An 18,883-nucleotide genomic window follows, 5' to 3' on the forward strand; every position below is an offset into this window, starting at 1 on the left:
TTTTTTTCTTTACTTCCTTTTATTAAGAACACTTCTTAGGGTTTTTTGGCATTTTACATTCAGTGGCCATTGGCTCCTTCTGAGAGTATCCGTGAAGGTTCGGTAAATTTTGCGGTGAACAAGTAAAAAAGGGCTGGTGTGGGTACCAGTGCCAAAAGGGGTAAATCTTGCTCGAGTTTATCCACTCTGGAAATGGAGATTATTCCATAGGCATGAAGTAACCAGTGGCTGAAGAGAACAATGAGTCTTTTCTTTCTGACCAGAAGATCATAGCAGTTCTACATAATTTTATAAAAGAAAGAAAAGAAGAGAAATACAGATTATTGGGCTGAATTGGCTAGATAATTTATTACATTTTACTTTAAAACATATTATTGTCACACAAAATCATAACCTCAGAATCACAGGGACCTAAGAAATCACCCAGTCTTGCTACTACACTTCACAGATGAGGAAACTGAGGCTTCCTACATTCAGCACTCAGCGGCAGCACCAAGATGGGAGCCCACGTCTCTAAGTTCTGGTCTGCACCACCATTCGACCCTGAAACACTACCGCTTCTTCTGAAAGAGCTGAACTGGAAGGGGAACGCCACATTATGTGCCTTCTTCCTGCCCTGATCCACAGCAGCTGAGTCTACCAGTGCGAAGGAGGAGGTACATACACCCAACTTCCTTAACTCCAGCATTCCTAGAGTCTGCTGCCTGGATACTTAGAAGGGAGCAGAAATGACATGTGACTACTCTGATTTCCCTTGTATCTTTAATACTGCTCTACAATATACAGAAATTGGAAGGAACAAATTATTATAAAAGTAATATCTAAATGTGTTAATGAACACACTAAAATGTAATTTGCAACTGGTTACTTAGCAACTATCCCTCATTAAATGGCTCATCAGCTCACCCAGAGCTTGACTGTCTTTTCCTGACTTGAATCCCTATTTCTGATTCATGTATAGAGTGCTAATTGAAGCACATGAATGTTTTATATATGGGGGATTCCCAGCAGCAGAGAAACAAATATGATTCAAGCTAATCGAACTTTCCATAGTAACTATGGATAATAAACAAAAATTCAAAAACTTCATTTTATTCAAATATCCAATCATTTTCCCCCCCATTTCCCTAGAGTTGATAAAAGTGCCAAAACTAATTTGCTTATCTTTAATTATACTGCAAAGTTGATTAAAGATTACCAAGGAGAAATGGGAGTAGAATACAAACGGAAGCATCTGAAAAATCACCATAAAAATACTGTCTAGTTCCTCTACTGCTAGTCTACCTAAAAGTCACTATGATTTCTAGGTGGTTTGTTCCCCCCTCTCATTCTTTCACTAATGTAATAGAAACAGGAGTTTCAAGAGCAACCACTCCAAAATAGTTAACAACTTTCTCTGGGGTGAACTTTTTTATGTTAAGAATTATAAGAGAGCACATATCAACTGTAGTGGGCGGCTGAAAACAGTGCATAGGCACTAGATTAGCAAGCATAGAATGGAAGAGTACTAAGACATGTTACACTTTTATTCCTTTAGAGTTTACTCTCTAAGAGTTCTAACAGTGGCCTTCCACTGAAATATTAAAAAGTTAGAGGCACAAAAAGGATATCTCAAGATAGGAACAGCATCGGAACTAATGTGAGTGTTAATAATATTTCCAAATCACCAAAGTATTACAGATATTAGAGGGCAAAAGTACACATCCGTAATCAAGAGAATAAAATTAGGGACAAAACATAGAAGGGTATGGAATGTACACTGTAATTATTGATGACTGTTAGTGTTCACTGCAAAAAAAAAAGCCTAGAATCAGTTCTATATAAAATAAAGCATTTTTATGTTTCCTTCAAAATAGTGTTAATAGGGTTCAACATTTCAATAATTATACATTTTCTATGTGGATAAATGATGTGAAATGAGTTTTTTCTCTAACATGCTGAAGTTAAGCCTGACTACTTCACTAATTTCCCAAGCAAATATTGTCTAGTATACAACTTTTCATGAACTAATGAGCCAAAAGCCACTGAGTGGCATCGTTTAGCCAAGGATTACTAAAACAATCAGTTGCAACATATCATATCATATGCACTATTCTCCTATTCAGTTATCAAATCTATTAAAAAAAAAGTCTTTAACAAAGGAAAAAAGATGTCCTACCTCTATTTCGGAAGCCGACATGTACACAGCCAGAGTAACCAAAGATAATACTAATATAATGTATGGGAAGGCATAGTCTGAAAGACAAACATTGGTATTATGCTGAAAATTAAATTTTCTGAATAAACCATCAAAAAATTCAAACAGTATAATTCTTTCCACAGACAAAAACCTTCTCAACCAGTCTTGGGAGAGAGTGAAGCCCTAATGCTCTAAGGCAGGGGTCAGCAAACTTCTTCTGTAAAGGACCAGATAGTGAGTACTTTTGGCTTCGTGGGCCACGCAGTTTATGTCTCAGTCACTTAAGTCCGCAGCTGTAGTGGGAAAGCAGCCAGATCATACAGAAAATGGATGTGTCTGTGTTCCAGTAAAACTTACTTTATAAGTTTGTAAGTTATAACTTATTTATAAGTTATTCAGACAATAAAATTCAAATTTCATATAACTGTCACATGTCAAGAAATACTACTCTTCTTTTGATTTTTTTTCCCAACAGTTAAAAAATGTAAAACTATCATTGGCCCAGCTTTGAAGACCCCTGCCTGAAGGCTTCCACTGCTGTAAAGAATTAACTTCTCTCCTATGCATCTCGCATGATACTAGTTATGTATCAAACTTGGGAGAATTGGCAAAATAATTACTCAATTTTCTGTGTTTTGTGGTCCAGATGGGGAACTTCAGTTGAGAAAGGCTATATATAAGAGTAATTCAGCTTTAATTAAAAGGTCATATACCAATAAACCTCAAAGGCAAAATGGATCATTCAGTGCTCTTAATGTCAAATTTCTAGACAGTTCTACTTCAAATACAGTACAGTAAAATAATACTTTAAGTGAAATTTTTTCTTAAAAATACCACCTCTTAAAATGTTCTAAATTTATAGCTCACTAAAACAAATGGACAAATTGAGAAAGATACCTTGAATTATTTTTATACAATTATTTTAAAACGATTAACTTCAGTTACTAAAACTATTAATCATTCTACAATACAATGCAGTGGAACCCATCTGGAACATTTTCAAATGTTAATTAAGGATATGGCAGCCCGAATCTCTGAATTATCTATGCAGGTCTGATTCCAATTACTAAATAACTGACAATGATTAGGTCCTAACCAGCCATTCAAAAGAATCCCAATTAACTTATAAATAGCTAAACAATGTTGCTAATGATAGTAAGAACTGGTAGAGAAAGAAATGGTAGTAAAAAGGAGAAAGAGGAAATTTCCAACTAGCCCCAAACTTGTGGGGAGTAGAGGGAGGTTCTGGGCTCAAAGCAGGATTTAGAGTGGTTCTTACTCTAGGGTCTAAAACAATGTAATATTTTGAGCAACTAGGTCTGGCTGGGGGTAGTGCCTGGAAATCTTCATTTTAGTTCTGCTGGTGGTTCAGAGGAAGATCACACTTAAAAACTGGCTTCAATAATACTTCCAAGCAGGTAAAAGTTTGTCACTGACATCTTCCTAATTACCCCAGTGTCTCTCTCCCTAGACCCTGGTATCTTGAGCTACCAGAAGCCTCTTGGTGCTCTACTTTGCTCAGACTTGCTATATTCCCTTGTCATGGACTAAATGTTTGTGACCCCACTCCCCAAATTCTTATGTTGAAATCCTAACCCTCAATGTGATGCTGTTAGTAGGTGTAGGGGCCTTTGGGGTGGATTAGGTCATGAGGGTGGAGCCCTCATGAATGGGATTTGTGCCCTTATAAAAGAGACCTCAAAGACCTCTTCCCTCTTCTGCTATGTGAGGACACTGAAAGAAGACAGCCATCAATGAACCAAGAAATGAGTCCTCACCAGACTCCAAATCTGCTGGTGCCTTTTCTCAACACCATAAAATTATGAGTTGGTATGATACCCTCTGTGACTAATCTCAGCAGATTGCGCAAGTTTATACTTAGTGCAAATAAACAATAACTCCTTGATCCTCCTATGAATGTGTTTTGAGTGGAGGCTTGTTAACAAAATGATCCAAAGACTTTCAGTGTGGGAAAAGGCATTTTCCATATAGGCAGCTACAACATAGGAAGTAACACTGTCTGACAGTCTCCTTAGGTTAACTTTCCAAACCTTTCCCTGCTTTCCACAGCTTTTCCATTTTCCCCATTTCATAACCAAGAGGTTCTATACAATAGCACCAGTGGCAGTCTAGGACACAGGGGTTTGAGGGCTGGCAATTCTTAAATCTTTAAGCCTAGTCAGCTCTCCCAAGCTTGTCTAGGATAAATGACTACCTGTGCTCTTTTGAATATTCCATGAATACCTAAAACTGAATTCACTTCTCACCACCCTATTTGCTTATTCTAACATTCATTATTCATACATTCACTAGTTACTAAGTCAGAAAGCTCCTTTATCGTATTCTCCTCCCATTTCCTCAACCCCTATATTTAATTAGTTACCTAGCTTAGTTAATTCTGTCTTTGAAATAGTTCTTCTTTCCCAGTGTTTCTCTGCTTTAGGTCAGACAGTCAGGCCTGGCCTATGGCTGTCATCTCTTAACTGATCCCCCAGGTTCTCTTCCCTGCCAATCCATCTTCCACACTGCTACCAAGTTATCTTTCTAAAATGCAAATCTAGTCATGTCACTCTTCCTCCTGAAATCCTTTTAAGAGCAGGTCTCTAGTCCCTAGAGCAAGAATAGCAACCTCAAATGCCTACAGAGGTCATCCAGGAGAATGACTGAAGTGGGCCAAATCTAAGAAAATAGGAAATGGTAGGAGCTAGGAAAAACTATAGATTTTCAAATACTATGCAGGCCAAAAGAAACAATACATCTGTAAAACCAGAATATGAGGGATAACAGACCCCTGACTAGTCTCCAATTTCTTCTTCCCGTGGCCTTATCCTCAGCTCCACCCTCCTAACTTTGAATCAAATTCATTACTAAGCTACATTACTTGCACAGTGATGCCATCTTGCCCAGTTCCTTCAGGCCAGAAGCTTGCCCTCTGCACCCACGCAGGTTCCATATAAAGATGGTATCCAACATCCTTGCAATGTTCAATGTCACACGTTCAAAAAGTCCCTCACTATGTTCTCTCAGCTACTTATAGCTTTCCTAGTAATATATGAGCTCTTTAACACCAACTTTCTCTCATTCTTCTTTCGAGTCACAGATCAGTCTAAATGGTTGCTGAATAAATGAATGGATATATTAAAAAAATATATTGAGGATTTTTTTACTATATCTAAGTCTTTCATAAAGGAATTTAGAAAACTAAGACTTAATGGTAAACAGTATATATTATCACGAGTAATTTCCATCTATTATATGTAAAAACCATCTATTATATCAAGAATAATTTCCATCTATTATGTTTTTTAATTTATACTCAGGTTTTAAAAATCTTCCTATTGACGTGAGCTTCAAATACAAAGTATTCTCTAAACAGAAATCAGTTTTGATAAAGAATGATGATATGTTTTAGCAAAAATATATACTATGGTTTATTTTCAAGAATAAAAAACAGAAACCAAACTACAGAAAAAGGTCCAAAATTATACTCAGAGAAAATATTGTTTATCACATATAGTAAATATATTTCATTGACTTTACCCAACAAACTTACATAAAAGGCCTCCACCAACTGCCTGAAGCACGGTTAAAATTGGGAAGAAGTAAAGTGCAGCATAAATACTTTTAAATCGATCAGATTTCCCTAACCCACAGGCAATCTTCTTTACCAGAAGAGGTCGGAGCAGCATCATTAATACCAAGCAGAATGCATAATAGATAAATACAATGGTGTATCTGGAAAATAAAATGAAAAATTATAACATCAAAAATATGTTTTAAAATGTATTTTTATCATTGATCATTTTAAAATCAAAGATCCTGAAAAAGGTTTAAAAAGTCTATCCATCGAATATTCAGACTGGTGGAGGGTTCACCAAAAAGACTCTCATAATACCACTGCAAAGTGTATGCTGAGTCATTTCCGGTAGACAGTTTGGAAATGTGTATCAAAAATCCTAAAATGTTTATATCCTTTAATTCAAAAATTTTACTTGTAGAAATTTATCAAAGGGAAACAATCAGGTATACACAAAAACCTGATGAACAAGCATTTTTATTGAATCACACAATAAAGAAAACTCAGGAAGAAAATAAATATTCAACAATAGGAAGTTGGTTAAATTTTAGAGTACATTTATGCTGGAATACTATGCAGACATTAAAAATCCAGTTATGAAAGAAATGTTAACAACAAAAGCAACTGTGCCTCATACATTAAGTGACAAGAACAGGCTACAAAACGGCATGTGCATAGAATAACCTTAATGTTCTTTAAAAAAGAATAAAAAAATAAAATAAAAATAAAAAGTGCAGCTGGAAAGACATTTTTAGCAGTGATCATCTTAAGAAATGGAATTATGGATTATTTTATTTGGGGTATGCCTTTTCTGTTTTCCAAATATCCTATAATGTAATTTTTACAACCAGAAAAAAAGTTGCAAAAAGATCTCTGTATCAGCAGACTATAGTTTCTAGCTCCTTATTTTGAATATTTATATTTCTATGCACATAGTTTTAACTTCCTTTCCATGAGGATTTTCAAATTATTTTTTTTACTATCTTATACGCAAACCCTCTCCCTTGCAGGGGGGAGTCAAGGGAAGCACGGGAGTTGTTTCAAATAACTGACCACATGCCTCTTCTCCACACAGCTTAATGATACCGGGTCGCTGTGCTCTCATGATGCTTTTAGGTCCAGCCCTGTACCATACTGCATTATTTCAAGCCTCACTTCTTGGATGATGAGTTTTGTCTTCTTAGGCTACCTCTTACCAATATCAAAACAAAATAAAATCTGTCTATTCCTTCAGCTTGTAGTTCCTTAAGAGCTCCAAAAAGACTATTATTTTAATCAGAAGGAAACCATCATGTGCTACCTGTCCTAAAGAACTAGGAAACTAGCTTTTGGAAGCAGATACCTGTTTCCTGCCCCTGCTCTCCACCAGAAGACCTCATCCTCTACCTCCCCCCCACATCCATGCCCCTCATATGCACATAGGATAAATCTGACAAGCTAAAGCTAAGTTTTGTTACAACAGTAATTACTGCTCATTGTCAATAACTCAAAGTTTTAGTAAACATTACCTTTTGCAGTAAGTTTCTAATGATAGAAGCTTGCATATTTTTCCATATCTTATCTAATTAATTTCGCCTCAAAACTATAATTATCAGTAAAACCATTCTGATATTTTTCAATTTGTAAGGAATTTATATATACCAATGGAGAAGATATCCTCCACTAGTCAATGTAATAGTGTTCCAAAGGTTTCTGTTAATATTGCGCCACTACTTTTTGTTGACTTATAAAAAAAAAAATTCATTATGACTTTGGTAGTCCTACAGCTTTCAGAAATGTTTAGCCCCAGTCTAGCCATATATGTAAGTTTAAATGGTTATGTAAAGTAACATGTATGAATTCAAATGCTAGTATTATAAAATCTTCTCATACTTTTAATAAAACATTGTTTTGTATAATTAGTAAAACAAGGCAGACAGTCCATTCCACAGTGACTATTGGTAAAGCTGCTAAGAAAAAAAAAATACCTACTTAATTCAAAGATGGTGAACAGATGGAAAATGTCCTAATCAATGAAGTTGTGTGATGAGTCTGACTGAGTGCTGTGACAAGGCTCTGAGGCTACACCCAACTCAGCAGGACAAGTGCTGTAATAAATTAGAAGTGGCTGTTATGACTGCAGAATGAGGGCTGCGAGTACCTATTTGCCATCTCTGTTCTCATATTTTTTGACTCTCCTACAGGATTTACAGATACTATAAAAAACACTATAGATGTGAATAGCAGCAAATCAGTCTGATTTTGTTTTAAATAAGATGTTTTAAATACATCTTATTTAAATATAATATCTGATTCAGTAATTAACTTCTCTGTATAGGACCAGGTTAAGTTCTCCAAGTCCCCAGGACAACTCCCCAGAGCTGAGGGTTATAGCTCTATGAAATCAACAAATAAGATAGTATCAGTCTTTTAGATACAATTTATATATATAAATATGTCTGGTTGTCTCTGTATATATATAAATAATTTGCAGGACTTAAAAGGTAGGCAGGTGGAAAAGATTTTTATAGCTCTATATCTGGATCTCGTTTTTTGTTTTGTTGTTGTTTTTTTCTACTTTTTTTTTGGATCTCGTTTTTTGCAAAGTATCTTTTTACATACATGCATGTTTGTTTTTGACACTTAGTACTATTAAGAATTGCACAAAAAGTACTATTTTTTTGAGCATATTACATAATGGTAACTTGCTACAACTATGAGAATACAAATACCAGACTCTTCTATTATACATTTACTGAGAAAAACACATCAGAATGAACACTAATTCACAGAAATTCTAAAAACGTAGGCCAGGGTAATATTATACAGAATGTTATGAATTTGATATTTAAAAAAAAAAAAAGAAGAAAGAACATGAAGCCAAGCTCTCTAATAATAATGCCAGCTACTTATAAGTGCTTCCTGTATGTAAGGCATTTATTTAAGTCACCTTATAAGGTATCATTATTCCCATTTTTACCAACAGGAAAGCCGAGGTTAAGAGGCTCTTAACATGTTCAAGTTAACAGCTGACAGGCCTGGGATTCAAACTCAAGCCTGTTTTTAGCTCCAAAGCCTATACTACTTCCTGTATGTCAGATATTGCTTCTCTGTTGTATAAGAAAAAGGTTTTCCTTATAATTCCCTTTTTAAGAAACAGATATAGCTTATTTTAGAAGTGCTCATACTTCAACATCAACACAAAAATACTTTCACTTCTATTATACTAAGATGTATTTCTATTTCCTCTTCTCAGACTATGTATCACGTAAAAGAAGAAAATCATTTCTGTATATCTCCCCCAGTGCCTAGGAGCCATTTCGCAAGGCTCAATCTGCTTAAATGAATGAAATCTATAATCATCATTTAAAAAAAAAATGATCTTACATCTAAATAAATACTTACAGTGGGTAGACAGCTTCATGAGTACAGTGCACTGTGGTAACATAATCTGGACTTGGATTGTAAAGCATGGTGTACCAATCAGAAAGCATCAATACTCGACATGAATGGATATAAAGCACACCGACTGGATCGCTCACAAGTAAGGTGATGATAGCTGCCATAGTGCATTCAAATAATGCAGTGATGTGTTGGAAAAGGGCACTGGAACTAGTAAAACAAAGGAAGCACAGTCACCAGAAAATTCTCAGCATGTTACGTGGCTTTTAATAAAACCTGTGTATGCTTCAAAATATGTATTCTAAAAAGAAGTTTTAACTGATAAATCCTGAAACAAAAAAATCTTCTAAATAGGTAAGTAAAGCCAAGCACATATGAAAACTACTTGAGAAGGATTTAACCTTTACTAAAGGTTTACTAAAGGTTTACTAAAAAGGGATAAATACTCATCCCAGGAAACACTGTGCCAATATTGTCTAAATGTGTAGAAGAGCAGAAATTAGATCTACCTTTATCTTCAGTAACTCGCCAAATTATTAAAAATGTCTTAAAGTTATCTACGCATCATTTTAAATTATCTTAAACATTAAAAGTACATAAAAGATTATATGTAATACATATTAGTTATAAAATATAATAAACATCGTAAGCTCACCACCTAACCCAACAACTAAAACATTAACAATTTATATCTACCTGTTCCTCCCCATTCCATATTCCTGTCTCTCCCCTAGAAATAACCATTATACTAAATGTTCTTTATCAGTTTTTCTAAACAGGTTTTATTCCAACTGTATTTATACTTCAAAACCACTATTTAGTTTTGCTTATTTTTCAACATGATAAAGTGAGGTAAGCTTTCTGAGATTTTTCTTTCCACTCAAAATTACATTTCCAAGATTCATTCATGGTTTTGCTTATATCTGAAGTTCAGTCGTTTTCCTTGCTGTATAATAATCCATTGTGTGATCTTTCCATTATTTATCCATTCTGCTTTGTTAGTAAAACGTGTTGCAAATGTCTTCCTCTCAGTTTGCGGGTTGAATTTTCATTTTCTTTGTGATGTCTTTTTATGAATAGATGTTCTAAATTTTAATATAGTTGCCTTTATCAATTTTTAAATTTCTGGTTAGCAGATTCTCACTCTAAGAAAAATATTATCCTACATTTTCTTCTAAAAGTTTTAAGGTTTTGCTTTTCATGTTTCAATCTTTAACTCAGAAGAGATTTCTGTGTCTAAGTTAGTATATAACTTTAGCTTTTCCCATTTGGATATCCAATTGTCCCAGCAGCAGCATTTTCTTGAATAGTTACTGTTCTTCCCACTAAGCTGCCATGCCACTTCTGCCATATCAAGTCTCCTATATAACCGGCCTGTTTCTAGGTTCTCTATTTTGTTCCTGGGGTCCATTTATCTATCCCTGAGACAACAGAATATGACAATAATTCTTGATATTACATACATTCTTTTACTTTTTCAGTGGTCTTGGTCATTCTTGGGCCTTTGAACTTCCATATAAATTAGAGAATTAGCTTGTCAAGTTCCACAGTATAAATCTACCTTGGTCTTGGCTACCTCACAGTACTGTGATTCTGTAAATGAAATATAGGGAGGTAATTGATTTTATATACTTAGCTTACAGCCAGCCTTTTCACTAAACTCTCATTATTTATGATTGCTTCTCTATAGATGCTTTTGAGTTTTCTATTTGCACAATGTTTCAGTTACCTATCACTGCACAGCAAACTACCCTAAAACTCAATGGCCTGAAACAACCACCAGTGATTATTTCTCACTGTTCTGTGGTTTGACTGGGCTCATCTGAAAGAATGAAAAACAAATTCACAGAATTGCTTCCTAGGAAGCAAAACACATCCCAAGCAGAATAAATAAAAAGAAATTCACATTATAATTAAGCTGCAGAATACCAAAGATAAAAGAGCAGCTGGTCAGCAGCCCCCATGTGCTCACAGCTGACAGCCAGCACCTACTCCAGCATATGAGTTACTCATTTTGAACACCACAGCCCAGTCCAGCCTCTAGATGGGTGCATCCCAACTCAATATCACGTGGAACAGAAAGGACTACCCAGTTGCTATCGGCAGTTAACCTCTGGCCACCCTCCCAACGCTACTGCCTGGTTTGTCACTCTGGCCCCAGCTCAGGGTGGGTTTGCTCGTTTTCTGAAAAAGAAGAGTTCTCGGAGATCCCCCCTTATTCCTGTGAGACCAGCAATGTCTTAAACAGTATGTCTCTTCCAGACTTTAGTTATTTCATGCAGGAGGGTGACCTGGAGCTCCTAATTAGCCCATGGTGTTGGAAGCAGAACTCCTGTGCCATTTTACACAGATGAAGACACAAAATATGTAAGTAAACGTGTACACTTTCATATTACATAATCCAATCTTTTGCTTCCCTACAGAATTCATATTTTTAGAGGCCAAATCCCAACCTCATTATTTCTTGCCATGACTTTGGCAACCTTCTTACTGGCTTCCTCTTCTCATCATGCTCCCTTTCAATCCATCTGCAGTCAACTACGTAATCTTTACAAAATGGAATCTGCTTTGAAAACTCCCCTTATTAAACTACCTCAGTGGATCCCATCTGCCTTTCAGGAAAAATACTTCCTACCAGCCTTACCTCCCACACCTCCTGCCCTTACGAAATTACTTTGTTTCCTCACTGCTCCATTCATCCCAGCATGCTTCATGCTCCACCTGAAAACATGTCACCTATCTGGCAAATGGTGTATCCTTCAAGATCAGCTCTGGGGTTGTCCCCAGGTCTTAGGAGTATTTCCTAAGACTCCCCCAGCCCCAAACCTCTTTATATCTTGGTCTCATTTAGTCCCTATTTCTCATAGCACCCTCAGCTCTCATTTCTTGGTTATGCTGTGCTCTTTCTTGGCTCTAGACTTTTGCACATCTTTTTCCTACTGTCTGACTCTTTCTTCAATTCCTCTCTCAAAAACTATTCATTTTTCAAAGTTCAACTTAAAGTCAGTTTCTTCTCCTGTGACACCACCCTATTTTGAGAGGACAGAATTGACTGCTTCCTTCTTTAAGCTAGCCTTAAACCTCTGTACACACCTCTCCTATAGACCCTCACATACACTGTGATGGTCTGTCTACCTCATCCGCTGGACTGTGAGCACCCACATCTTCATCATCTCTGAATCCCACAACCTAGCACAGCACCTGGCACATTGCAAACATCCCTAAAGACTGTTGCATGAATACATCTGGAAAGCTATAAATTACATAAAAACAAATTACAGAAGAAGCACAGCTTCTGGCTTCATTATATAAAAAAACATGCAATTTCTGCCTATCTCTGGCCTGGCCTCAAAAGAAAAACAAATTTAATACTAAACTTTGGGGAAAGCAAGCAGGCCAGAAAGGGAAGTTTTGATTAGTGTCTAGCCCATGCATTCTCAATGGGCACTAGCACTCCCAAGGGGACAAGAATGGATCCTTGGGTATAAAATAATATTACACTTTTTATATATAAAGCACATGTATACATACACTATATAAACCAATAAACAATATATCTGCGATATTACAATTTTATGGGGTAGGTGGAATTGAGGGAAGAAAGGTATCTAAAAAGCTTCTTTAAGGAGGAAAGAATGAAAAAAATGTCGAGAAACATGAGTCTAGCCTCAGTCAGCTAGGCCACTGCTTCCTTGATTTTAAGTGCAATGTCTCAGGAAAATGCAAGAGATAGTCCTTGTCTTCCTTGCTACCAATTTCCTAGGCAAAGCATGGATATGCAACCTCCTTTTTAAACCCACCTCCTTTCCTGCCTAAGCACTGATCACACCTCTGCTTTACCCCCAAACCAAGGCTCTACCCTCTGCTCTAAAATTCTCTCTCAAAACATATCTGATGTTTTAGTTCAAATGCATTTGGTGAGGTACATCCATTAAACCCACCTCTTCTCCACTCTGGGCTGAGAAGTTCCAAATGAGCAATTATTCTATTTTAGCTCTGTTAATCACATCTCTTTTCTAGCCCTCATCTCTCATCATTCTATTAACAGAAATTAAAAGCAGGATGAAAGCTGCTTTAAAAAAATTTTTTAATAGAGTCTTCTGAAAAAGTAATGAATGCTCTTCCAACGTAAATAATCACTGTGGACTTATTAGGTAGATCCAGAAAAGTACTGATTCTACTTCCACCTGACCTTCTCTTCACTTCCGTTCCTACCACTGGCCATCACTATTTCTTGGACAACAGCTTTCTAATATGTCTCACCACTAATCTGCCCTCCACAGAAGTTATCTTCCTAAAACATACATCCAAGATGCTGTTTCTCTAAACCAAAACCTTCACCAATACATCATTCACTTGGCAAATACTAAGTGAGTATCTACTGTGTGCCAGCGGCTGTGCTGGTCTCTGGAGATTTCATAGACAACAACAACGATGGCCACTGCCCTCATGGAGCCTATGGTCAGGGGTGGGAAATAACATTAAATGAGGAGACAAACATAACTACAAATTGTGTTGACTGCTAAATACAAAGCAAAAACAACAAAAAAATGAGAGTGCTATTAAAAAAGAAAAATAACGGGGACAAGCCTACATTAGATTGGGTCAGGGGAGGCCTCTCCGAGTAGGTGTAATTTAACCTGAGATCTGAAGGAAGAAAAGGCAGGTAGGTAAAAAGTTGCAGGGAGAAGAGAGTATTTCAGGTAGAGAGGAGTTTGGGGAAAGGGACAGGACTTAAAGCAGGAAAGATGCTGAAATGTCAGAGGAACCAACAGCCAGGATGGCTGAAATGTACTACCGTAGAATATGGTTCCTCATTCCCAGGGGGATGAGGTTCACAACGTCACCAAGAACTTTCACATTCTGGCCTCAACCCCCTTTCCCACCTTCCTTTTTATTACCTTTCTCTCATATGCAATCCACACTTTGAACACCCAACTACTTCCATTCCCACTCACAAGAGATCACGTTTCATACCTCCCTGCCAGTGTTCACGCTGTTGCTTCTGCCTAAAATGTTCCTTTTTTGAAGTGTTTCGGGTGCCACCAGGCACAATTTATCTCTTCCATTCTTAGTGATTCCAGAGCATTTTGTTTATAAAGCTTTTATATACTTTTTGTTATATACTTTTAAGACTGATTTGTATTATAATTAGTTATGTATACATTTGTCTTCTCTACAAGAGTATGACTATAAACCACATCAGTTATTTTTGTATCTCCTTCCCTGATCTTTTCAACATAAAACACAATGCTCAGTAAATTTTTTGGATTTGTTTTAGTATGAGTTTTCATAATTAGGTTGCAGCTATAACATTTTAACTACATTATACTAGATTACTAGTATTAAGTTGCAAAGTATTTGTTTTAGAACAATAAACAGTTTGTAATCATAGCCAAGTCTTTGTAGAAAACCAATGAAATTAAGAAATAAAAATATAACTAAAATACTCCCTCAGCATCACTCAGAGTAAAACAGACAAAGGATATTTCCCTTAATATTTACTGAGGCATGCCCTAGCATTAAGTTTCCTTGCCACAGTCAAAAGTAATCAGAAGATAAAGGAAAAACAGGTTTGCCACTTTTACAAAAACAGAAGTATAATTACTTGATAAGGTCTTCTAAATGATAGCTATTCCAACATCAGTCCACCCAGTTACATTCATAGAAAGTGCTAACCTCTTTTTCCCTGAGTACCATTCAATGAAGAACCAATGTAAAACCAGAGGAAGCATAGCCATAAATCCAAGATAGAGCCAATCATAAAGTTCTGGAGACTCTGTGCAAGGCTGACAATACTTCTGTGCATTTGTTCTCTGTCCTCTTGGACACACCTATGATATATAAGAACAGTATTTTATGTAGAGGTATTATCCTAGAACGTTAACACCTCCAAAAAATCATTCACTAAGACATCACATTTCAGTTTAAACATCTGTTTACATGTGCATCTTTTAAAAATAAAAGAGAAAGCATAAGTAAAATAAAAAGCAATCTACATTGCATTTGCTATACCTGTATAAGGTTATTAAAGGACTCTTTATTAAGTTACTAAAATAGTTGACTAATATTACATGAAAAACCTAGTTATTAACACCATATAAAAACTGCAGAGAAATGCTCTGGAGTTGTAATGCTAAATTATTGTCCAAATCACTTTTCTATATTAATAAAAAGTAATTAGAAATTATTATAAAACTATCAAATTAGAAAACTTAGTAACTGTGACCGTCAAGATGTATTATAGATATATAATCAATATGACAACACAAATAAGGATTTTATTAATGCCTCCATATTCTTTTACAAGTTGAATACATCGAAGAAAAAAGTTACTCTACATGTGACAAGATTTCAGAAGCAAAAAGATTTTACAAATGAAATAACATACAAATGTTAAGACTTACCCCACATTCTCCATATATTTCAGTCGAGCCATTTTTAAATAACAGGGTCTTCCCACAATACAGTCCAAGGCATGCTGGTTGAATATCGACAGCTTTTTAAAAACAAATGCCAGTATAGTAACATCTTTTGTGATTATAAAAAATAAGGTAATAAGAGCTGAAACATTTGGCAGAAATATCTCAACACACTTTCAATTAAAAAATATGTATTAGACAAAAGTCTTGATGCATTTATTTAAAGGTTTCCTTTTACACTGTGACACTATTGAAGGTTACATGGAACCTTATTGCTAATACTGTTCCTTAAGATTAAGGTTCTCAACCAGCAGAGCGGACTTCATGCCCACAACTCAAAGCCTAACCTGGTACGTCTCCAGTGGCTCCAACCAGCCATTCCCCTTGATTAGATGGCCTAGCCTTTTGAATTTCCTATTTTTTTTTTTTTTTTTAACTAGAGGACTAAGAGAGGATGGATACTTTTTATTTTGCCCAGTCAGGACATTAAGTGCAAGCATACACACGAAATCTATTATCACCTTACTTCATGACAAAACACCCTTTAATACCAGAAAAGCAGAAAGGACGTAAGTTCAGAATAAAGGGAAGGCCTTTAAAGTAAATACATTCACCTTACAAGAAGCTTGTAAATTATCCTAACTTTGGTCATTTTTGTAGAGGACAAGTGAAGATTTCATCAAGGCTGTCACTGGGCCTCTGACCAATACTTAGGAACCACTGCATTAGAATCAACCCTCTGATCTCAAGGCTTGGACAACATAAAAAGCAGCTCTTTTTAACCAAAAAACTCAGGGCCTACAGATTGTCTTTGACCTCACCTACAGGGAGAAACTATCGAACGAGTTTGTTTCATCAGTGACATCTGATTCCCTTCCATCATTGACTCATTCCTTCAGTAAACATGCATTAAGTTTCTGATTCCACTGGTGAAGGGCCCCTAAAGATTCGCGGAGGAACATGACAGAGTCCCTACCCGCAAAGAACCTACAGCCTCATGTGGAATAAATCCAAAACAACTGTGGCCAAATGTGAATTAACTTGGGAAATTATGCATTCTATGGCTATTCTTGAACAATCATTTCCCAAATTCTTCATGAATTCACAATCTAGAGACTGCCTGATCCACCATACTCTTTCTTCTTTCAAATTCAAGTAGACTTTTTTCTTTCTCCTTGTGCTTAAGAGAAAAATAGAAATGGCGCTGACTAAAATGTCTCAAGTTTAATATTTTCACTTTTATCAAATTTCTGACTTTTTAAAAAACCCATGGCCTTCTTTACCTTACTTGACACTTATTTTTAAACCAGTTGTAATCACAATGTTCTAAACTAATAGACGGAAACGAGTTGTTTCAGATTTTTTGAGCAGGCAGAAGGTAAAGAACTGGAAACCTTCTATACCGGTTTGGCATCTAGCAGTTGCATAATAAATACATTTGAGTGTAAATATTCTAAAATTTCTCAAAATCCAAGGCCTGAAAACCGGTATGATAAACTGAACGCAACAGCTTACCGTCGACCAAAAAAACCCTAGCTCCCACTGCACGCTCACTTTCCCCTTTGATTTCCTTTAGTAAAGGAGGTCTAGATTTTTTGTTTTGCAACCGTCATGCCCCTTTGTGAAAGGCCCCCCAAACTTAACGTTTGATGCTGAAGCAGGACTCAACCGTTAAGCAGCAATTAGCTTCTGCTTCCTTTCCTGTTTTCCTGCACTTACGCCCGCGCTTTAAATTGTCAAGTCAACTCTCAGGAATGTTAAACAAAGGGACTGAGGTGACATTTTGAACAAACAACAAAGGCCTGGCCTCTTCCCCCAGTACGCAGCCGGCGTCCCCTCTGCAGTCGGTCTCCTCGCTGCAGCCTGTCTGGAGCAGAGACTACCCCTATCCCACCTCGGCCCGGCCAAGAGTTGCTGGGAGGAAGGGACAAGGATTCGCCGCTATCCGGAGGCCACCCGCTGTGGCCGAGCCCAGAGCTGGGAGCGTAGGGAAGAAGCAGAGACTAGGATAAATGCTTCCCGGGACCTCGGCAATCACTCACCCATCGGCAGCTTGTAGGTTTCCTTGGAGAGTTTCGTGGATCAGCCGACCCCGCCGCAGCGCCCGGACATCCGGGCCAAAGCCGCCTCGACGGCTCCGCCTCCTGGTAACCCGGGCGACCGCTCCGAAGCCCCGCCCCGCCTCGGGCTTCCGGGTCTCGGCTCGAAGGCCCCGCCCTTCAGGTGGCGCTGCGGCCTGGCCCTCTGGCGGGGAGGAGGCGGGTTGGAAACGCGAGGGGCTGTGCGGTTGTCGATTCCCCATCTGAACGCAGACGATGGCGAGCCCGCCGGCTGTGCCCCGGCTGCCTCCGCACGACACGAGGACGCCGGCTCTGTCGGTGGTGGACATGCACACGGGCGGCGAGCCTCTGCGCATCGTGCTGGCTGGGTGTCCGGAGGTGGTCGGCCCCACGCTGCTGGCCAAGCAGCGCTACATGCGCCAGCACCTCGACCACGTGCGGCGACGGCTGATGTTCGAGCCCCGGGGGCACCGGGACATGTACGGGGCTGTGCTGGTGCCGAGCGAGCTGCCTGACGCGCACTTGGGCGTCCTGTTCCTGCACAACGAGGGCTACAGTTCCATGTGCGGCCACGCGGTGCTGGCTCTGGGCCGGTTCGCGCTCGACTTCGGGCTGGTGCCAGCGCCCCCCGCCGGCGCCCGCGAGACCCTGGTCAACATCCACTGCCCGTGCGGGCTGGTAGCCGCCTTCGTGGAGTGCGAGGGCGGCCGCAGTGGCGGCCCGGTGCGCTTCCACAGCGTCCCGGCCTTCGCGCTGGCCACAGGTAACCGGCGGGACCCTTCCGGCCCTGCAGCCCAGGACCCAACTAATTACACTGTCTCTCTTGGCTGGAACCCACGCACCGCAACTAACCCACCCCACAAAGCCTTTACAATCAGTAAAAAGGTAATTCTAAATAACTGTAAGTGTGTGTCAGCACCTTGCCCTTGCGAATTTGTTTGGTGCATGCAATTTGATTACCCCGCAGATCTATCCGTCTGTGGTTTGGGGAGAGTCTTGAGGGGTACAGAATTCCGTGCTTCCCATACTCAGCGACTCATTCTCCACTCGTCAGGCATTCCTAGAGATTTCACAGTTGGGTAAGGCAAGGTCCACTAGGGTCAAGGAAAGTGCAAAGAACCGGAGCTCCAGGCTGGCTAGAATATGATTGCTAGACACATTATTACACCCTGACAAGTTAGTAAACACGTTACTAAAAGTCATCTGTAAAAATTGCCTTTCCCACTTATTGGGGGAAGAATTAAATATTTTCGAGAAGATACAG

General features: G+C 38.3%; 2 protein-coding genes across 9 annotated transcripts in view; one reads left to right on the forward strand and one right to left on the reverse strand.

Moving 5' to 3' along the window:
* On the reverse strand, positions 1-17,756 carry JKAMP (JNK1/MAPK8 associated membrane protein). 5 transcript variants are annotated; one of them, XM_067734564.1, is made up of 7 exons: positions 17,602-17,756; positions 15,545-15,636; positions 14,817-14,971; positions 9,141-9,347; positions 5,733-5,914; positions 2,159-2,235; positions 1-278 (listed from the first exon to the last, which is right to left on the reverse strand). In XM_067734564.1, exons 1-7 carry the CDS (start codon positions 17,603-17,605, stop codon positions 60-62), a joined length of 936 nt encoding a protein of 311 aa, XP_067590665.1. In that variant the 5' UTR covers positions 17,606-17,756; the 3' UTR covers positions 1-59. The 5 variants fall into 5 exon arrangements, with proteins under 5 accessions (XP_067590665.1, XP_067590674.1, XP_067590682.1 ...); XM_067734573.1 differs by having other exon boundaries at positions 15,545-15,618; positions 17,602-17,731; XM_067734581.1 differs by having other exon boundaries at positions 15,545-15,668; positions 17,602-17,721.
* L3HYPDH (trans-L-3-hydroxyproline dehydratase) overlaps positions 17,753-18,883 on the forward strand; it is a 12,595-nt gene continuing 11,464 nt past the window's right edge. For 2 of the 4 annotated variants that reach the window (XM_067734524.1, XM_067734552.1), the window contains exon 1: positions 17,754-18,382. In XM_067734524.1, coding sequence (XP_067590625.1) covers positions 17,875-18,382 — 508 coding nt within the window. In that variant the 5' untranslated portion in view covers positions 17,754-17,874. Of the gene's footprint in view, positions 18,383-18,883 lie in introns of all 4 variants that reach the window. The other 2 variants (XM_067734542.1, XM_067734533.1) reach the window with 2 other exon arrangements.

Source organism: Pseudorca crassidens, chromosome 1 (assembly GCF_039906515.1).
Source record: "Pseudorca crassidens isolate mPseCra1 chromosome 1, mPseCra1.hap1, whole genome shotgun sequence".
Lineage (NCBI taxonomy): Eukaryota > Metazoa > Chordata > Mammalia > Artiodactyla > Delphinidae > Pseudorca > Pseudorca crassidens.